The 22,263-nt window shown below is 41.8% G+C and overlaps 1 protein-coding gene across 1 annotated transcript in view; it reads left to right on the top strand.

The window, feature by feature from the left end:
* The window catches only part of plxna2 (plexin A2), a 141,910-nt gene that overhangs the window by 112,699 nt on the left and 6,948 nt on the right, over positions 1-22,263 (top strand). The window contains exons 15-27 of the mRNA XM_049755054.2: positions 18-154; positions 1,090-1,257; positions 1,736-1,829; positions 6,495-6,734; positions 7,039-7,182; positions 8,139-8,373; positions 10,367-10,509; positions 11,182-11,450; positions 16,546-16,612; positions 17,878-18,024; positions 18,287-18,446; positions 18,564-18,667; positions 21,832-21,931. Of these exons, the coding sequence (XP_049611011.1) occupies positions 18-154; positions 1,090-1,257; positions 1,736-1,829; positions 6,495-6,734; positions 7,039-7,182; positions 8,139-8,373; positions 10,367-10,509; positions 11,182-11,450; positions 16,546-16,612; positions 17,878-18,024; positions 18,287-18,446; positions 18,564-18,667; positions 21,832-21,931 (2,008 nt within the window). The remainder of the gene's footprint in view (positions 1-17; positions 155-1,089; positions 1,258-1,735; positions 1,830-6,494; positions 6,735-7,038; positions 7,183-8,138; positions 8,374-10,366; positions 10,510-11,181; positions 11,451-16,545; positions 16,613-17,877; positions 18,025-18,286; positions 18,447-18,563; positions 18,668-21,831; positions 21,932-22,263) is intronic.

Below are 22,263 nucleotides of genomic sequence, written 5' to 3' on the forward strand. Positions count from 1 at the left end.
TATTTTGTATTTTGTAGACGCCCACAATCACCGGTTTGTCACCCAGCAGAGGTCCAGAATCTGGCGGTACCAAAGTCACAATCATCGGAGAAAACCTCGGTGCTGGCAGCAATGTCAGCGTTCAGTTTGGAAATCAAACGTGCGAGTTCTTCAGGTGAGAACCAATGCCGTATTCAAAATCATGGGAAAAAGATGAACCCCACAAATCTCAAAACGAAAAAAGTTATGTCTTGATGTTTAGGCTCAGCATGACACCAGACAAACCCTTCTGCAACACCCTGAATTCACCTCACTCATATCCCAAACTCAGGCTGACATCTGGAACAATCCACAAGACTGATTTATTTAAAGTGGTTACTCGACAATGCCTTTTTCATCCCCATTTAAGTCCAATGTGTCTTTTAGATTTTCCACTTTGAGTTTCTGCTGTGTGGGGCTGGATCACACCAAGCGAGACACTTGCTAGCTCCATTTTGTTGTCTATATGGTTGTAAGTGACCCCAAGGCATTCATATTCATGGAGGTATACATCAACAGTCAGTTCACTGACACGGTCCGTTATGGCTTTCTTTTTGACATCTTGGTACTTCCTTTCTACCATGAGGTTTACAGCCTGTCAGGTAGGCAGAACATGCTGCACTATGTGGGGTCAAGTGTTTGAACAAAGGCTCTGAAATCTTTGTCCTCCACCACACTCCAGTAAATGGCTGAGCATAAGATGCGATTGTTGCGTTGTCAAATTTTTGTCAACCTTTTAAAGGAATTGTCGATCCGATACATGTCGTTTTATTTGACCTTCCCAGAGTCGTCAAATTTTGGGGTCTCAGATTTATCGCTAAGCGTTAACCTGGTGACTGGAGGTTAGTCGGCAAATGTTTTGCAAATGTGCAAATAGTGCATCAGAATTGCTGGAGTGTAGCCTCATCTGTAGGTTACTGCCCAAATACTTCTTGGCATCACTCAACTCGACCCATGTCACAATATGGCCACCAGCAAGCTGAGCAGAGGGGGCAGTACCATTTGGTCTATCTACCAATGCTTTCTATACATTGCAATAATGTCCATAATTTTTGTTCTTTATACTTGCAGTCGAACTATGACGGAGATTGTTTGCTGCTCCGCACCGTCTTTGTCTGGGATCAGCCTCGTCCGGATCAGCGTGAGCGTGGACCGCTCCCAAATCAGGGAGAGTCTCACCTTCGAGTATATCGAGGATCCTACTGTGGTCCGCATTGAACCTGACTGGAGCATTGCCAGGTAAAAAAAACAAAAAACACCCCTGACCTGTGGGTTGTGCTACATAAAACGGCAATACATGCATTCACATTCTCATCAACGCAATCGTGTGAAGAGCTTTGCCACCAAAAAAGCAGGCGTAAATCAATACTGCACTTTCAATTACTTCTCTTTCAATTAGTTTGGATGTGATGGAGCTGCCGCAGCAGACAGTCCACAGACAGTCTCTCATTGAATGCAATCGTGAGATGCACTACTAATTAAGAAGAGATGAATCAGATTGTGTTCGTAACTGAATTTAGTAGAAAATCTTGCAAAAAGTCATGCAAGCTATTTCACAGGGGAAGTTTTATTTTAATAAAATCTCATAAAAAAAAAATGACCTCTGCCAAGTGAACAAGTGAGGTACAATCAGGTCCCAAATTAACACTTTCAACGGATTTCAACTTGACCTAATTTGCTCTGCCAGATGTACATCTCCACTTTTGGTTTTCCTCAGTGGCCACACCCCCTTGATGGTGACCGGCACCAACCTGGATGTGGTCCAAGAGCCCAGGATTCGGATCAAGTATGCCGGCAAAGAGTCAGTCAATGTAAGTGTCATTGTGCGTGATTAGGGTCAAGGGGACCTCTAATGGCTTTCAATGAAAGATTAAGCACTGCAGGAAGTCGCTGGTCAGCATAAAGACACCCCATATAATCAAAATCCCAGCATTGGGAAATCTTTACAAATTACATTTGAGACTTTGTCTTGATGGCGTATTTTTAAATAAAGAGGCTGGGATTTGTTCCTAGTGGTCTCTAGACAAAGAAAAGGAGGTTGCACGGCCGTGTTAAAATGAAGACTAATATAATGTAGAGTGGTGGCGCCCGTTTACATAGAGAACAATAGATTCAATCTGCCGCAGCATCATACCCATTTTAGTACATGTGCCATGAATTAAATATTCATGGGTAGTTTATTTTGTTGGTCGGTAGGTAAGTAGGTAGCCAGATAGGTAGGTAGGTAGATAGATGGATAGATTGCGTAGATTGACTGGATGGAAAGTTTCCCAAAATTGTGAGTCGCATTAACAGATGGTGAAAATGCACCTTTAATATGTATGTAGTGGTACAAATATTGTCCAGTAGATAGTTAGTCTAGCAATTATTTAAAAATGCAGACGACTAAAGTCTTCATTTTACAGCATCTCAGGAAAAAAAACTTCCCTCATCTGTAGTCCTGGTTGGAACTGCTGACTGCGGTCTAAAATTAGCCTCGTGTGTTGCTCGTTTTAGAGCACAACTCTGCCTTGAATCTTTATTCCAGCAATGTTTACCCGCATCAGGATACAGTTTCCGTTAAAGACCTTTGTGAGATATGAAGGCTGTGGACATTACAAGTGTGCTGTTTTATATTCGCAATGGCGCATAAACACTTCCTGCATGGCCTGTTAAAATGCGATTGACTCGTTTTGGTGTCGGCATTGCTCGGCCTTGAAAGAGATTTGTTCATCTCTTCCCGCTCGCAAAAGCTGCAAGCCGCACTGTCTTGATCGCACACAAGGAGAATGAATTTCTATTAAACGCTAAGCTAACCACTAGACATATTTCATACCCCTCCCGTTGTTGATGGACGCCGGCCGCCGTCTCCCGTGAGTAATCCACCAGCATCTGTCTGTCAGGTGGCCTCAAATGATAACCTGTTGGCTAAATGACCTCCTTGCTTCCCTCTCCCTGGCGTCACCTCCATTCAAGCACAAAGAGAGAAAAAAAGGCTTTTTCAGAGCTTTGTATCATTCGTCACAATTTAGATTCAAGTTTAAATGGTTCATCTTCAAAGATTGCATTTGCCACATTGAAGTTTCTGAGCTGATCAAAGGTTTCAGCAGAGGTTGTTATTGAATCCTATCAGTACCCAGCTCCTCAAGAGAAAGCATTGGCCATCAACCATAATGGATACTCAATACTTGCACATTATATGTTCTTATTGATGTTCTGTTGTGCAATGAATGCTCTGCCATACATCTTCGCGCTATCAATGATTGGTTCATTCAATCACGGCGGCCTCTCGAGTGTCAGACTGCAGCACTACTTACGTGTAGTGATGGGGCATTTATGTTGTAGTTTATTGTATCATCGGAAAGAATGATGCTTGGAACAGCCAAGAAGATGTGCTTTATTTAACATGTCCACTTTTTGAATTGCATTCATCAGCATGGAGTTTTGCGTTGTGCTTCAACTCGCATTTAAATCAGCAGTCCGGGGATGTGTTGTTCGCAGAGAGAGAGTAAATAATATATATTTCATTCATCACCAGAGTCGGAAAAAAAATCATTTTCAAAATCAAGAATATTCACCTATGCCTCTGTGGTCATGTCAAAATCTTACTTGACATAAAAACGGTTTGAGATTGTTATTTTGGGTTCAGCCGTCATGGATGACTGTATTGTCTTTGGCCGTCTTTTTGGGCACTGTCAGTGGAAAGCCTTTTTGTCAGTCGTTATACACAACATCAGCGACCGATCATTCATGTCGTATGTGTGTGGCCTTGGAAGTGGGATGGCAAGAGATTTGATGATCAACATTAAAAAAAAAAAAATTGGTGATGCATGTTAATGTCTTTCTCCCCTTTTTATCAAATTGGAGTTTAAAAATAAATTGACTGAATAGAGTATTCTTGTGTACATTGTTGGTCTCCCTGGTGAGTAAATCGACGGCTGTTCCCCTGCATTGCCAACTTTGCAGTACTCAACTCAGCGCTAAATGACTAACACCCCTGTGACAAACGATTAGGACATCTCATTTCATGACCATCCTTGAAGTTGTATTTGTTTTTCATCATTTAATTCAAGATGATCTTATTTGAGCTTGTATGTGGAAGATGTAGTGACTGTCTCCAGCTATTTATTTTTGTGTATTTACTTCTCTGGCTTAGAAGCCCAACGATTTTCTCAACACGTAATTTCATAGCGGAATTACAGTTTATGTTCATTCATGCACTTGGACTCAGTGCTGAGATGGCTCCAATTTCTAACGTTGACTCGTTTGAAATCATGCTGATGACTTGACTCTCTAACCTCTAGCCTGATGAACACGTTGGCTTGTGTACCACACACAAGCTCGTGCGGATAAAAAATTTGGGTTTGATGCCAGTTTGGCTTGGCAGGAAAACAGTGTAGGAGTAGCACAGCACAGGGCCAGCCATCTCTTGAATGCTAGCCTCCGGATGACCCCTAACCTCCATCCCACACACGTCTCTTCGAGGCCGTATCCTAGTGCTTTCTCACGCTTACCTCGGCCAGAGTCCATTTTGGTAGTTTTTTAGGCAGTACTAAGACACTACACTAGATCCATAATATATGCAGCCAAAGGCATTTGAGAATGTTGCTGGCTGCTTCACTTTGAGAGTGTAGACCAACGAGGCCACAAGTCCAATTATTTTCTTGAACAGTTGACCTCATTCCACGTTATCAACATGTGAAGCTTCCCTCTCTGCATGGCCTTAAGGAATGTGTTGTGCAGTCAGTATTTGGCAAGACGCAGATGGAGCTGTAGATATGGAACCGGGCCCTTTTGACAAACTACCTTGTTGGAATCTGGAAGCTATGCAGTGCCGTGTTTTGTTGCAAGGAGTAAAAAGAACATCCAATGCTAATATTCCAAGGCATGCAGCGTTTTGTCAGTATGATGATTGATAGTCCCGGCCTACAGCCAAACAGCACATTTGCTTATCAAATCTTTCGATGGTTCATTCACCCATCACGTTATACTTGCTTGTCATTTTGGATTCCAACTTCCATAGCCCAAAAAAAAATGATTGCAGCTGTTTTTGGTCCTGTCAGGGTTCAGCATGTGACACGATAAGAGAAAGGAGGGTATAATACGGACTGTCGTCATTTCTGACAGTTTAATGTTACAGTCATCTCGACTGCGGACTTTTAAACGGCCACTTGCTTGTCAAAGGCTCACTACTGCAGAACGACAGAACCATTGGAAAGGGTTTTCCTACATATTACATATCTACAAGAAAAGGTGAGCTTACATTCACAAAAGCAATGTCATGGCATTGTTGGAAGATAGCACTAAGGATCTAGTTTGATTGTTCTGATGTCATCCATGAATTAGTCATGGCCCCTTGGTGGCGTAATAGCAAGGGATCTGAAGATGCTATGCAAAGTATGAACCAGCGTTATGGTCCTTTTTGTGTTTTGTCACCATTTGTGCTTTGTGACATTTCCTAGCAATCACAATTTCAAGGACGATAGGGTTGGAAAATGGCAGCTTGAGATCTTTCTGTGTACCTTCAAGAGACGAAAACAATAATGCAATCATAAAATGGCTCAGCCATTATTATGTATAATTGTAGTCCATGTCTCAGTTGGCTTCCCTGGTAGTCTACACGCAAAGACAACGCCTGCTCTCGAGAACACAACTTGTACGATGTTGACCGCACACAAGTCTGCATCTATCTCCCTGACTGGCTGTGTCACCACGCACACCCTCTTACACACTCTCACACACGCACACTCACACACACAGAGCAGGTAGGAGGCGTGGTATTTGCTTGCATTCAGGAGCTTTGGTGATATTTGCCTCTAATTAAGTTTCTTCCCCAGAGAGGGCGAGCAGCTCGGGAATGAAAGCAGATAAAAAACCTCTGTGAGCGGAGTCGCTGCTCGGCAATCAATCCTCGCCTCCCAAACCCGCACTCCCTCCCCTCCCTCCCCATCCTCCCCCTTTCTAGAGCTGAGCCAGCGAGGATAGATGGAAGACAGCTCTCTCATCTGGGCAAACCGGAGAGAAGTAATAAAAGAGCCATAGCTCAGCCTCAGTCTCTGGCTGAGAAGGCAGAGGAGGAGCTCCTCCATGCTTTGTGCCTGATATTTTTCACTTGAGCACCAGCGGCTATTTTTATTTTTCATCTCACGAAGGTTTACTGAACAATAGAGATTGATTTAAGGATCGAGAGTTGATTCTTCATATGCCAAATAACGCTGGTCTCGCGGTGTTTTCCTCGATGATTCCAAAGACAGATTATCTAATTACATTGCAATAATGTGCTTCTTTTGGTTTTATATTTGCGTAAATAATGGCAGGGACCTACTCAAGTCCAGAAAATAACTAAAAAAGACACCAATCACCATGCATGTAAGAACATGCTGTTACTATTTCCTAGTGGCATTACCTGTAATTATTTTCTACAGGAGCAAAATGAAATGGCCAATTTGAAGTGTATTATATGCTATTTTCAGATTTGCCTCTGTTGTCCTCTACAGGTGTGTAAAGGGTTGAACGCGACCAGCATGAGCTGCTCAGCTCCTTCCCTGGTGGAAGATTACCATCCAGGCTTGGATACTGTGAAACACGCTGACGAATTTGGCTTCATCTTCAACAACGTGCAGGCGCTGCTGGTTTACAACAACACCAACCTGCTCTATTACCCGAATCCTTATTTTGAACCTCTCAGCACCAACGGGGTCCTAGAACAAAAGCCGGGATCTCCCATCATTCTCAAGGTCTGCACATTATCCAGATCCCCGTGTTCAGTTTTCGCTAGTGGTGGTGGGCAAGTTGATTTTATGTGACAGTTGAAAGTATGAAAGAGAATGCTAATGGAGTAATTTACTCCAATTATTGTCATGGGTTTAAATTTGAATTTGCCCTACTGTGGTCACTGTTTTATATCAATTTCACACAAGCATCTCATTGACAGAAGGTGTGGCACATGTTTCGTTTTTTGACAGGCTTTTGAAATCATATTTTACTTGAAAGTGTTTTGACGTGGCACATCTTAATTGCATAGCCCTCGTGCCCCCACAGGGCAGAAACCTGCTTCCTCCAGCCTCTGGAGGGGTGAAGCTTAACTACACAGTGCTGATTGGAGAGACCCCCTGCTCCGTGACCGTGTCCGAGAGCCAGCTGCTGTGTGAGCCGCCCAACTTCACTGGACAATACAAAGTCATGGTCAGTGCGGAGCCACAGCTACTTAGCATCCAACTGTCTTTTTTTCCATCTGTCCCTACATAGGGGATTTTATCTTCATTATAATTTCAAACTCCATTATTCATGCACTCATCATTGCTCATTCAGCCGAGGGAAAGGGGTTAAAGGGAGAGTGAGTCTGAGTGCGTTCTGAGCCGCCAAAAGGTTCTGTAATCCACTGCAAGAATTTGTAATTGCTTGCTAGCATTTGAGTGCTTGCCTTCATTGTGTATGCAGCCGTGTGTGTTTGTACCACACACAGCATTTCGGAGGCCGAGTGCAGACCTTGTGCTCATTTTCACCGTTAGTGTCCTGCGCTGATCTTTAGGGATATTTTTCAAAGAACCATGTTTGGCAAGTGTTCAAATTTACTCCAAGGCCACAAGTCAACGTGAGCCATAAACTCTCCTAGTGACTCAGATGATAAATGAAGATTAAAAAAGTATTAATTTGATTGATTTGACACTAGATTGGTTTGAGAATACATGCACTAAAGTAGTCCAATTGATGGATGGATGGATGGATGGATGGATGGATGGATGGATGGATGGATGGATGGATGGATGGATGGATGGATGGATGGATGGATGGATGGATGGATGGATGGATGGATGGATGGATGGATGGATGGATGGATGGATGGATGGATGGATGGATGGATGGATGGATGGATGGATGGATGGATGGATGGATGGATGGATGGATGGATGGATGGATGGATGGATGGATGGATGGATGGATGGATGGATGGATGGATGGATGGATGGATGGATGGATGGATGGATGGATGGATGGATGGATGGATGGATGGATGGATGGATGGATGGATTGACGCATGGCCAGCTAAGGTCAGTAGGTAACTTCTTGAATCTCCATCTTCAGTGTCTCGGTATTGCAGTTTTGACGAAAGATGAAAAATGACAGGCGTTCTTTCACAGGTTCAAGTCGGCGGCCTCCACGTCTCACCTGGCGCCGTGCACATCATGTCCGACAGTCTGCTGACCCTTCCGGCCATCGTCAGCATCGCTGCCGGAGGGGGCCTCCTCCTCATCATTGTCATTCTCGTCCTGATTGCCTACAAGCGAAAGTCGCGTGAAAACGACCTCACGCTCAAACGCCTACAGATGCAAATGGACAACCTGGAGTCACGAGTCGCCCTGGAGTGTAAAGAAGGTTAGTAGACCAGGGGTGGAGTCCACCTTCTGGGTTTATGAACGAGCAGTACAGTTCAGTTCACATAATGTTGCTGATATGCAAGAGCCACATGTCAAGAAGAAAGTTGTCCTCCAGCTCCCTTACCTGCTGCATTCACACAAACCATGCTCGAAATAAAAACTAGTGATGGAAAAGTGAAGCTTCATGAACCAGTTGTATTTTTTGACTGCTCTACATGGTACGCTCTGATCAACATTGAGCTGAAAGCACATTGACACTCAAATTCTTAAACCCTTTTATTTAAACCAACACTGTTGATAACAGTGACATTTAGAGGAGTCAAAGATACAACTAGTTTGTGAAGCAAATTTGAAGCTTGGTTTTCTTATTAACACGAACTATCAGGATTTAATCTTTGAAAAAGAATGAACGGGATTAGACAGTTTGCTGGAGACATGACCTTTGCTCAAAATGTGAATTTGTGAAATCTGTCCTAGTTCTTATGTAGCTGTGTTTGTGTGTGTTTTATCGAAAGAAAATCATACTGTGTGTTTTGAATAATGCAGTAACACAGTAGTTGAATCTGAGCCAGCGTGTTATGCAGTCAACCATTGTGACCCATGGTCTTGTTAGACAGTCTCAACTCTATTAAAGACACAATATAATTGGAATATTTATCTATATCCATAAAAGCATACACCACATTTCATTTTTGTAAAGTTTAAAAAAAAAAATGTATTTCAATTCTTGCCATGCCTTGCCTACATTTATCGAGTTAGCTTCACCTCAGTACAATTCAGATCAGTACATTTTGATCACGCTTGTGGTGTGACATCACAGCAGCAAGACAGCGTGTAACACAATGAATCAAATTCAAAAGATAAATGTGACAGTATAATAATGCATGTGCATACTATTTTTATTTCAACACAGAAGTGACATTAATCAAGACACAGCCATACACGACAGATGATACGGGTGGCATTTACATGGAATTGTAAACCTTTTGAGATGTTCATCTACTGAAGCACTACTGCGTAGGTGTCAAACTCTAGGCCCAGGGACCAGATATGGCCCTGTGAAGCCTATACTGTATATAATATGAGTCGTTCATACTTTTGCATTGACGGTCATAAAGGCCTACCAAAGGAAACTATGACTACAATGCGGGCCGTGACAAAAATGAGTTTGACACCCCTGCTTTACTGCATAGTCTTTAGTAAGTTATGAATTTTGAAGACACATGAAGTTAATATTTCACAAAAAAAAAAAAATCACAAAAGTAAATCATCCTATTATCGGAGTGAGGTAGATAATTCTGGCCCATGTTAAATTGATTTTCTTATGGAATCTTCCTCCTTGAATGTTGTACTAAAATATCACAAAACTTTTTGAATGGATACATTAATGAGCAATTCAACAGTGTTGGAAATGCACAAGATGAATATTTTCCTCATTAAAAGTTGCAGTGGTTTTGCCTGCAGCCTGGATTTAGATGGGCACCCTAGCTGCAGGGAATTGGAAGGGGGATGACGATATGAAGGACTGCCGCTGCTCCCGTGATAGCTTTCGGACGGGGGAAAATGAAGGGGGTCTCCCCAAGGGCGGCAAAGCTGAGACGTGGGGAGAGGGGGGTGGGGTGGCGCGAGCGAACTGGAGACAGAAGTCTGGATGGAGCCAATTAGCCGACACTCACCTGCAGCCTCACGCTGAGATGATCCACACACTGCTGGGGCCAATTTACTGTCTCCTCGATAAAAAATTGGGGGAGAATGGGCGGTGTAGTCAAGGAGGGGGGTGGTACTGTGTTTTTCGCTAAAGCTCAAATGTGAAATATTGAGTTTCTCTGAAGTGAAGACTACCTTGGGCTTTAACTTCATCATAGTGGTAGTGAACACTGTGAAGATAAGAGTGATTCGCATATTCTGTGCTCGGGGATTAGAGCGTACTTTTTTCTTGCATTCCCCCTAACTGCCGTCCCTTTCTTTTTCTCCACTTTTTTAACAAAAAGCATTTGCCGAGCTGCAGACTGACATCAATGAGCTCACCAGTGATCTGGACAGAGCTGGCATTCCGCATTTGGACTACAGCACCTACGCCATGAGGGTGCTCTTTCCCGGTATTGAGGATCATCCTGTCCTCAGAGAGCTGGAGGTAACAACCAGGACACAAAATGAACTGAGGGCGGTGGAAGTGTCTTTTTCACTCCACAGATGTCACTTTCAAGAGAAGAATAAAGGGTAGCATCATGCTGCTTATCCTCTCTGCCCCCTCCCAATCTGAAATTTGACTCCTTAGAAGCAGAGCATAACACAGAAGAGTCTTCCCGTCATAACAAACAACCACATATTTAGTGAGTGACTCAAAATCAATCAAAGGTTCGGTGAAAACACTTTTGCGGAGGTTTTTAGTTAAGCGTAGTTTCAGTGTGTCCTTATTCAAGAGTTTTCTTTTCCAAACAACCCACAACAGTGTGCGCTAAATTTCGTCACTGAGATCATCTTACTTGTGCAAGTTCTTTGACATTTGGCTGCTGGATAAGGGCGCCGTACTCTTTCATAGGCACTGGTCAATAATTGATTAAGAACTTCTCAGTTACTCACCATGAGCACCATGAGGGGGCTGTCTGCCTGCATGGAATGAAACTGGAGTCGGTTTGGTGCCTCGGGACAAAAAAAAAACCTCAAGGTTAGGTTTGAAGGAGAAGGGCTGAAGACAAAGTATCGGTTCCATCATTCCCAATAATAGTGGCTACCGGTATTTTGTATAATTCTGGTTAAACGTGGCGCCATGTCGGACATTACACTCCTCTCTCTTTCTCTTTAGGTATCAGGAAATGGCCAGCAGAATGTGGAGAAGGCCCTGAAGCTCTTTGGTCAACTCATCAACAACAAAGTCTTCCTTCTCACCTTCATACGAACTCTGGAGATGCAGCGCTCCTTCTCAATGAGGGACCGCGGCAACGTGGCGTCGCTCATCATGACGGCCTTACAGGGACGCCTGGAGTACGCTACGGATGTCCTCAAGCACCTTCTTTCCGACCTCATCGACCGCAACCTGGAGAGCAAGAACCACCCCAAACTGCTGCTACGCAGGTAGGCCACCATGCTTGAGCTTCACCAATCTGATCAGGTCTGTCAAATCTCTTTGTACAATTTAGTTACTGTACAGTTGTTGTTTGAGCGGGCTTGGAAACAGCCCAACCCTGTAGTAGCCAAAGTTCTTGACGCCCAATGAAAATGCATTTGGAAAAAATGTGGTTTCATTTTTTTATAGAGAGTGGCACTCAGTCAGCTTTCCCTCCCTCAAGTCGTTAGCGTACGCTGAGCAAAACGTTGCACATGCGTTGCAGCGGCAGAAAACATTGAATTGGTCCGCATAATTGCGCATTCTGTCTTGTGCTGTGGCCTCGCTCTCAATGTCAGCTTCACTTATTCTCCAGGCTTCAGCTGCTTATGAAACATTCACAACTTGACTTCTCAGCCCACCCCGCACCCCTACTCCACTTCAAGTCTCCAACGCACATTGTTTTTTGGAGGAAGCGATGCGTTTGTTAAAACTTTAAACACCTATGAGGTCCTTACCTCTTTGTGCCATCAGCGTTTTGCTCCCCTGAAGCTTCTCAAATACGTCTCATGCAAAAAGTGTGGATGGAAACATGTACATTCGAGTACATCTTTGGATGTAGTTTACGTAACAATGAGCTGGAAGAGAAAGTTAAATTGACAAGTTTTTCCTTTGAGTGGCTGTTTTTTTTCCAAACTATTTTTCTAATAGCAAATAACAGAAATACATAAATTCAGTTCGACTATCCAACTGTCATTATCTCAAAATATTTTATTCTTCAGTTTCAGTAGTTTCAGACATATTTCCCATCTACTTTCAGTTACAAGCAGTGATTTTGCCCAGATGAGCTATGGCGAAGCAGCTGGTTAGCTTTCAAGCGCCTTCTTCATTCTGATGTTAATGCTCCTTAAGCGTCTCTATTTGAAAAGGCCACATTGACAGTCGGCTAAATAAACTGGGGAGAAGAAGAAAGGGGTGTAAAAGACACATGGTGACAAGTGGACCTGGATTAAGCTGTTATTTCACATGACAGCGGGGCCTCACACCATCTCTCCGTTTTTATGATTGGCTCATATTAGGAGCACAGCAGTTCGTAATCCTTGCCCGCTGCCTGGAAGGCCTTTTAGAGATTTTTTTTTTCCTTTTTTATTTTCCTCTCCGGTTTCTAAAGATTCCCGCGGATTAGCGATTAGACATGGCTGAGCGCTGCTTGTCCTCGTCGTCACCACTGGCTCAAACACTCATACGGCAATAGTTCAAATACAGTGATGGTCCTTGATTGTGTTTTTGTCAAGCATCTTACCTCAATTGCTCTATAATACAATGGTGGCGAGTTGATGTGACACTGTTTGCTGCTTTTAACCTACATAAATTGTATTTTTTGTTAGGAATCCAAAACAATAAGGGTCTTGTTTTGCAAAGAAGAAGCCATTTAAGGTTGCAATTTTTAAACAGAGCTCTTGAAAAATATACTCGGTACGTCTTGCACTATTGTGACTCTTCTAGATTCTTCTTAGTAGTATACTGTTTTTCTATGCAATCAAATCTACCAACTTGAATAGGCACCGCCCATAATATCCTCTGTAGTTAAGTAAACTAGTGAAATAATTTGTGGACCACCATAAAACCTTTATGTATGATATTGGTATTGTTGTGAGATACATTTTAAACGGGATAGAAAATAAAATTAAATTCTTTAAAATATTTTGGGCTATGCGTCCCTTCTAGTCTAAAGTTTAACAGCACCCAAGGTCTCATGTAACCATCAATCACAGTTTACCTATTTTCTGGGTTTGATTATGTGATATGTTCGCAAGCAAATACTGTTTTTACAGCAGCATATTCTCAAATTTAATTGAGCTCAGCACACTGAGTTATGTTTATAGTTTATCTGTGTCTTCCACGCATGTTTGGAGAGATGTAACTAGATGTGTACTTCAGTCCGGGGCATTTCACTAGCTTAGTATTGGAGAACGCGATTGTCTATGAATTATTTGTAAGACACACATGCAAGGAAGCACCTCCAGGTCATACTGCCCACTTCTTCATTCAATGTGTGGCTCAGGACACGTTGGAGCTGAAGTAAAGAAAAGCTGTGCTCTCAGCATTCAGGTCACATGTTACGCTTAGCCTTAAAAAAAATAAAAACAGAAATGTTGATACCAAAAAGGATTTGACAAAAAAAAAAAAACATTCAGCTGCAGAGATGGAAAATAAAGTCCTGGCAAGAAGGGAATTGTTTTTGAAAGACAAACAATTCATTTGGCAACTGAGCCTAAACAGACATTTGATGTGCGAAACAAGAAAGATTTCCTTTGTCTATTAGCGATAATACCACACAATCACTTGCCTCTATACATCAACACACCTTGTGGCAGATTCCGCTCACGCACACAAGATTATCTCTTGATAGTATTTGCTCATTTGTGAGTGCTTAATTGCTCATGCGTTATCTGCTCTTTAATAGAATAGGTGAGTTTACACGCTGCTTTAATAGAGCCGTCACCGCAGACGTGCATTTTCAGCTTTGGGATAGTTGTTAGGGTTGAAGTGATGAAACAAATATGTTTTTGTTTTTTACAGCTTATAATGACCAAAATGGCTGCCCTATTTGTACCCAATCCAAAGTGCTTGAGGTATGAGGGCTAAAAAGTGAAATCAATAAACGTTGGGCAGCACTGTAATTTCCACTTTCATGACTTTGTTTGCACAATTAGCAAAATAGTTTCCAGTATGTCCCCAGCAGAATTCTTTTTGCTCTTATTACTATGGTTGCATGGGAAGAACATTCCGGGATAGAAAATTCCACCCTGAGTAATTTTGAAGTTTTGCTCTGCATAATGTTATTTTAATGGAATCACAGAACACTGCTTCAATCACCCAGAGTCCTTTAAATCTTGCATCTTTTTTCTCCTCAGCATTTTTGTAATGAGGTTTCCCGCCCATGCAGAGCATAGGAGTACAATGTTATTAATTGCGAGAGCATTGTTTCATTAGTTTCACTGAGGGAGTACCCCCCCACACACACACACACACACCCATTACCTCACTGCACCCGAGCTGCCATTAGGAGAGACAGCAAAATGTGCAAGACAACTCTTCAGTGCTGTGTTGGATAATGAAATCCGGATGTTCTTTAATGAAAGTCAATTAATGGGAAGAAGAGGATGAGGAGAAGGTGAAGAACAAAGTGAGTTTCCCCCACGTCCCCGACATTTAAAAGTAAAGATACAGTCTTAAGGAGTCGACAAAGCCCCCGCGCAAAAGCCTTTATTTGACTTCCATCTTTGGGACTTGCTGAGCTTATTAAAATGCTTAATGGGTTCCATTAACATCCAGCACGTTCATGGCTCATGCTCGTCGGCAAGGGGACCATGAGAGGGGGATATGAGGAGTGCGGGTGGGCAAGGGGATGTGAGGGGACATGGTGGTGGTGGTGGAAATTTCTTGAGGAATTTAAGGAAAAACAAATAGAATTATATCGACATAAGAGAATCTAAAACTAGCAAGGTAAAGACCACAATAAGAAAAGAATTTAAAACCAAATATGACAAGAAAATAATCGAGCCGGTAGTATTTTTTGGGGATTAATTCAATGTAATTCAAACAAGGGTTAAGGTCGTGTTAGGGTTAGGTTTGGGGTTGGAGCCCGGCCCAGGGTTAGGGTTACAAGGGTTGATTTACGTAGGTGTTAGAAATATGAATATTGGCTAAGTGTTGTAGTAGGGGTTCAAACAAATGTCAGATTTTCAACCAAGAGTTAGGGTTTTGAAGTAGCGTCTTAAAGTAAAGTTTGTCAAAGGGTTTAAAACTACGTTTATGGTTTTAAACTAAGGTTAGGCTTTCAAAGTAGGGTTTTAAATAAAAGTGAAGGTTGCAAACTTGGTTAAGTTTTAGGAGCTAAGGGTTAGAGGTTAGGAATATGGGGTTAGGGTTAGTGTTATTTGTTAAGTAGGATTTCAAACTAAAGTCATGTTTTCAAACTAGGGCTAGGGTTTTGAAATAAGGGTTTAAACATGGGTTTGGGTTTCGTAAAAGGGTTTAAAACTAGGTTTAAATTTTCAAATTAGGATTAAGGTTTCAATGTAGGGTTTTAAATTAAAGTTAGGGTTTCAAACTAGGGTTAAGTGCTCGAGGTTAGTGTTAGGAATTAGTGTTAGAAGGGGTAAGGTTAGGGGTAAGAGGTTATGGGTTAGGATCTGAGTCATTGGTTAAGTGTCGTAATACGGTTTCAAACTAAAGTCGTGTTTTCAAACTAGGGTTAGGGTTTCAAAATAAGGGTTTAAACTAGGGCTTGGGTTTCATAGAAGGATTTAAAACAAGGTTTAGGTTTCAAACTAGGATTAGGGTTTTAATGTAGTGTTAATGTTTGGGGTTAGGGGCTAGCATTTGGGGTTAGTTATTAGTGTTAGACGGGGTAAGGGTTTTAGTCATTGGGTAAATGTTATTGTAGGGTTTTAAACTAGAATCTACAATGAACCCAACATGAATTTTTTGGGGACTTATCAATAAACCAGAATATCTACTGAATTCACAACAGCCTTCCTGCGAGGCAGACCTGCTGGCTGTATCTTTCACCGAGGAGCCTAATCACACCTTTTCCATTCCCATAAATAAGTGTGACGTCTGGAAGAAACCAGTGTAAAGGGTCATTTTACCATTTTCACGCCCAATTAAACAACAACAGGCCCGTGTCCCGGAGGGGGCGGGCTTGGTGAGTGTCAGGGGGCCGTGAGGGAAAGGACGGTAGTTGCGCGAACACGAGGGCGGAAATGACAGAACATTTTGGCAGCGGTCAGCTGTCACCTGGCTGTGCCCCTCGACAGCTGAGGCTTGTCACAGCTGTGATCCCTCACTGCGCTCAACCATGCATATGTTCACACACACCTGCACACACACACGCACACACACACACACACACACAGAAACACACACACACTGATGCCCTCCCTGGTTTCTTTCAGCCCCTACATGCACAGAACTTGCAGGAAGTTCACAAGGAACAACAGGAAGCCGCCCTAAGGCTCCAGCACTACCTTACCATGAATTATGGATTGCTTTTCTTTTGAAAAAGTTCTGACCAGCTCTGCTCTGTTGTTTTGGTGCCATTTCTTATCATTGCAGAACGGAGTCGGTTGCAGAGAAGATGCTCACTAACTGGTTCGCCTTCCTTCTGCACAGGTTCCTGAAGGTCAGTTTGGATGACACTCACACACACGCACACGCACACACACACACAGGCTAAATTAAAAGATATGAGAATGGCAATTATACATCAGTGCCAATTTGCAGTACTAGTGGGCTGCATCAGACTGTCCTACTTTTGAAACATTTTTGTTTTATTAACATTTTATGCAATTTATTTTGATAAATTACAACAATAGGTCCTATGTAATTTTAATTCAATACATATAAAATATTTAATGTTATGAGATTTTGCAGTGCTAGATTTAATTTGTCCTTTTTAATTGGCTGGAAGAAATCGGTCATTCTGTTCATCATGGGGTGCAATTTGACAACTTTGAGGTTTCAGAAGTGCTTACATTTTGATTGAAGGTATTTTGATGGAAATTGTGATAATTTTTGTTTGTTTTCTTCTGTCACACTATTCATTCATTCATTCATTCATTCATTCATTCATTCATTCATTCATAAATAATAATTTCAAATCTGTGAATGCAGCTGTAACAAAAAAGTATTTTATTTGTAAACATTGCAGTTGAAATTGTTTTAGGTTAACTTAAAAGCCCTGTAAAGTGAAAATAAATGTTTTCTAAATTAGACAAGCCAAATATGTTAAACTTGAATGTTTAAAAGAAATTCACAGTTGTACAAAGTCAAGCCATTATTATTGAACCTTGACTATATTTCAACAATTCAAATGTCCAAATTGTAGTTTACTTTATTACACATTACTGAGTGCCTTTTTTGCACTCAACAATCGCATCATGTATTTAAGAAAAACTAATACTGAAACTAATAATAAACTAAAATGAAGCATTTTTAAAAGGAAACTAATAAATCTGCTCTTAAAACAAATGAAAACTATCTGAACTTAAAAAGTTAAAACAAAATTAAAGCTAATTATCTAAAACTATTTAGAGTCGCTTCACGCCTGGCTGTTACAACAGATTTTTTTTTTCCCCACTTTACTTTCAAGTTTTTCCTCTGTGACGTGTATGTACTCAGTGAGGTACGCGATTGGACTAGCCAAAGGGAAAATGCATTTTCGGTGCAGCCATTGCTATCTAGCTAACTGTATGTCACAACTCCGCCAGAGAACTACTGATGCGAACAAAAGTGCTCAAGGTCTTATCGAGTTGAAATAGTGAATTGCACAATTCAGACATTTCTCAGTCTGTGCATTTTTTCATCATGTATCAAGTAACATCATGTTTGTAGAAATAAATTCCTTTTCCAGGGTCTTTCAAGTGAACCATATATGTGCATTTGCAGGAGTGCGCCGGTGAACCTCTCTTCATGCTCTACTGCGCCATCAAGCAGCAGATGGAGAAAGGACCCATAGACGCCATCACTGGCGAGGCGCGCTACTCTCTGAGTGAGGACAAGCTGATCCGCCAGCAGATTGAGTACAAAACACTGGTAGGTCAAAACACATAGCGTGCTTCTTTATGCCTCTGTGGGCCATGTCACCGATGCACAGACATTTTTTTTTTTTATACGATCCATTTTGGCTTTTTTGTCCACATAATGAAATGCTATAGCAAAGGCCAACTCTTTCTACTGGAAACTGTTATAGGTTGTTAACTGGAAATATTTTTTTAGAAAACAAATTGAATTCACCATCTGAACTTTGCCTTAATTGGTCTTCACCATTTAAATATATGTTTACCTCCTGATTCAGATCCTCAACTGTGTGAACCCGGACAACGAGAACAGTCCAGAGATCCCGGTAAAAGTACTGAACTGCGATACCATCACCCAAGTGAAAGAGAAGATCCTGGATGCCGTCTACAAGAACATGCCTTACTCTCAGCGGCCGCGAGCAGTCGACATGGATCTTGGTATGATTCCCACACATCATCCCTATCGTAATTTAGTGTGCGGCCTTGTTCTCTGTGTGATTAGCAACACGAAAACATGCTTGACTCGAAGGCAAATGGTGTTTGTTGTGTCATCAGAGTGGCGCCAGGGACGGATGGCTCGCGTGGTGCTGCAGGACGAAGACATCACCACCAAGATAGAAAGTGACTGGAAGCGACTGAACACGCTCTTGCACTACCAGGTCAGTGCTAGCTCTCGTAGCACATTCTCTCTTGCAGAACCTTCAGCTTTCCGCTGCTCATTCCACTAAAACATCCCCACATCGATAACTCCAACATCCACCCACCCGTGTTTTTTTAAGACAAACCTTACCGCAAATACTCTTGAATTGTGTCCAAATTGACTCGTATGTGCAGCAGTAGTTGTAATTATTACACGATCATGACATGAGAAATGTCTAGTGTCCATATACCCGTGTTTTTTTTTTTCTTTCAACCACGGTAAAAACAGCGGTGTTGAATGAGCTTTCTTCATTCTCCCTCTGGATGGTTCCCTGCAGAGCTTTAATCCTTGATGAAGCCCTGCAGCTTTATTGTTTCCACAGCATAATAGCCCCTGTGTTGTGCTCCTCTTTTATTTATTGCGTTCGCCCCATTGGTTCGAAAGGACCGTCCGTTAATGCTGTGCTGGTTGCTATGCGTTTGTATCATCCCTGTATGGCGACAGCTCAACTGATTTTAGCAAGGAGCATAATGAAGCAAAGTGCTAAAAAAATAGGTATGTTTTAAAAGCAACTTGGGGACACAGAATAAGTACCACTTTGAGTATTTGCTAACGCTCTCCTTCTCCCCAGACTGAGGTATTAAAATTCATATCGCATCATCCTGGGAAGCCCCCCTACCTCCTTCCTCCCGCTGGCTATTGGTTTACATAACCTGGATTTGCACACCTTCCCAGATGCTTCACACCCACAGTAAAAGCATAAATGCATATATTTGCATTGAGCTCAAAATCTTAGTGAACTGCGTTGAACTGTCAATGCTCATGGACAAACAGTCGTGGCTTGTGGGATTTTACAATTGTCAATTTACATTCATTTTATATTAGGTTCATATAGTTTAACATACAGACGAGAGTGTATTTTCCCACTACGAGATCATTATTTTGAAAGAACATATTCCAACAAATCTCTTTATCAATTAAACATCAAGTTATTTGTTTAATGAAAAAAAATATGGAAGAAAAGCACTGAAAAGCTGAGGCCTGAGGGTTTGAGCTATCTTAACTTTCAAATGTACAAATCAAGTGTGACAAATAGTTATTTTAGAGAAATATGAAGGACTTTTGAAAGCATCGTATCGACTGTCTGTAAAGCAGATAAGAAAGTTGTTGGAGGCAGATGTATCACACACTAACTTTTTTAGCCTGGGGAGCATCTCTGATTTCACTTTAGATCTGTTTAGATTGCACATGTAGTCTAAATGGTGTTACAACTTAAAATAATAATTGAATAACAATCATTTAGCAATCTATACATTTGATCCTTTAAAGGACTAAAAAAACAAATTACTGTTGTAAAAAGCACAAACATAACTTCTTGAATCTCAAAGATTGCCTCCAAATAACTTAAGAATCCTGCTTCCTCCGTTTTCTTTTGTTTTTGCCCAATCATTAAATTAAAAAAAAATCTACTATGGAATATATAACCAATGTATTCTTATTTTATGACAAAGCCTCTGCTTTTTAGTTAAAACTTTAACATTTTTAAACCACCAAACCTTACTCGTTGGACTGATTTACTCTACATTGTACATTTTTTAGTTATACATTGGCTGGGGGTGGCAACCGTTGCTGCCGACCTATAGAAGTACACATTCATAGTGAAAATCACATTTATTGGGGGATTAGTATCAGGATCTTAGAGCAGGGCCGGTTCCACCAACAAAATAGTCCTTGAGGGACAGGTCTGGTCCAGGGTTGAGGGTCTGCTTAGGGAATGAAAGATAAATACCAACAGCTCCGCGCTAGCCACTCAGTCTAATGGAAGGTGTTATCGCAGACGGGCCCCACAGCCTCCTAACGCACCTGCCTGCTATCGCACCCACGCCGGATTATACCCCTGAAGGGACGAATGTGCACGCCTTCAATCACTTCCTCTATCACAAGGACCCATCTCTGCCGCTGCCTCTGTGTCAGGAAAGCATTGGCAGAGATGGAGGCAAGCGCTCTCGGCGGACGGCGACATACAAGCTATTTCACACCTCTCACAGGGAACTCATCACTAGAATAATAGCACGGGAGGTCCATGCCGTCGGTTTATTAGAGCGTGGGACGAAAGGAGGCGAAAGCAAGAGGTCTGGGAGACAAATAAGAAGGACTTGCGATGATAGAGACTGAAATGTCAAGGCATGTATGTTGTGAAGGGGGCAGGTTTTCATTTCCCCTCAAGAAAGTTAAGGATTCCTCCTGAGGAACAGATACAGGTTTGTGGACAATCTGGCTGATAGGTTTTTGTAACATTACATTGTTCAAATCCAATTATATCCTCTCTTGTGGTCAAGTGAGAAGAAAAACCTATGGAATTACATAGAAACAGATCCAAATCGATATGTGAGCATGTGTTTGAAAATCACATATGAACATGATATGTGCCAGCCAGGCAGAAGACACAAAACAGGCTTATACTGTAATTGTGGGCTATTTTATTTTCCTATCTCAAACAACAACACCCCCACTGTAAAAACCGTGAGTGCAGTTAAAGTTTAGAGGCGTTTACAAAATACATCAAGTATTTGTTTTTGCTGTTCTCGACACTTAAATTGCCACTGTGAAGCTGTTTGCCCCGTTTTGGGCTGGTGTGCATGTTTCTGAGGTTCAGTAATAACAAACACGGCAATATTGGATATGGGTCCCTTGAAATTATATGCAAAACCAATTTGTTGGCCCTATGAAAGGCATTAAGACCTATAAACAAAGAAATCCTCGAAACAGACGCCAAAATATCTTAAGTCTTCCCAGGATGAAAAATTAAAAACAAGATTATTTGTCAGTTTACTTCTCCCAGAGCGATGTAATGTCTCAGTTCCATAGCTTACTTCACATCTTTATTGCTACAGTCATGTCAAATGCCAACAAACCCGAGAGTAATGAACAAACATGATGTTTGGATTCTTCATGCAAGCCTTGTATTACGTCTTCTATACTTGTATAGTTTTACAGAATTAAACATCTGAGGGTATTATTAAATGATGGGCTCTACCTACATGCTATCCTTGACACTGAAGGCAAGCTGCAGATGTTAATTGAATTTGAAATTGGAGACTTCTGTACGAGTGAATGCAGCTATGCAATTTTGAGCCACATGAAGGTTCGAACATGTGATGACATTTGTGTTTGCCCACGCAGGTGTCAGACCGTTGTGTGGTGGCTTTGGTGCCGAAACAGACATCGTCGTACAACATCCCGCACTCAGCCAGCATATCGCGCTCGTCCATCAGTAGATACGGTGAGTCACCAGACCAGATGATGGTCTTGCTAGATACCGCTACAATCCGTTCCGGAAGATTCCTTCTTACCTGTTGTCACCCGGGCACTCACATTTTCCTATTCAAAACACAGCACTACATCATTTGAGAAAGGTTGATGTCTCATGTGACATTACATATGACGGTGACATTTCTGTGCAATTTAAATTGTCTCGCCTTAAAATGTTTCATAATCAGCTATTGGGACTGATTGAACCAAACGCACTCAAGTTGCTTGCATTTCTTCTGTTGTTGTTGTTGTTGGACGGGCCCCCGCATCCATCACCAGCCTACAAAGCTACACCTTGTCACT

Source organism: Syngnathus scovelli, chromosome 2 (assembly GCF_024217435.2).
Source record: "Syngnathus scovelli strain Florida chromosome 2, RoL_Ssco_1.2, whole genome shotgun sequence".
Taxonomy (NCBI): domain Eukaryota; kingdom Metazoa; phylum Chordata; class Actinopteri; order Syngnathiformes; family Syngnathidae; genus Syngnathus; species Syngnathus scovelli.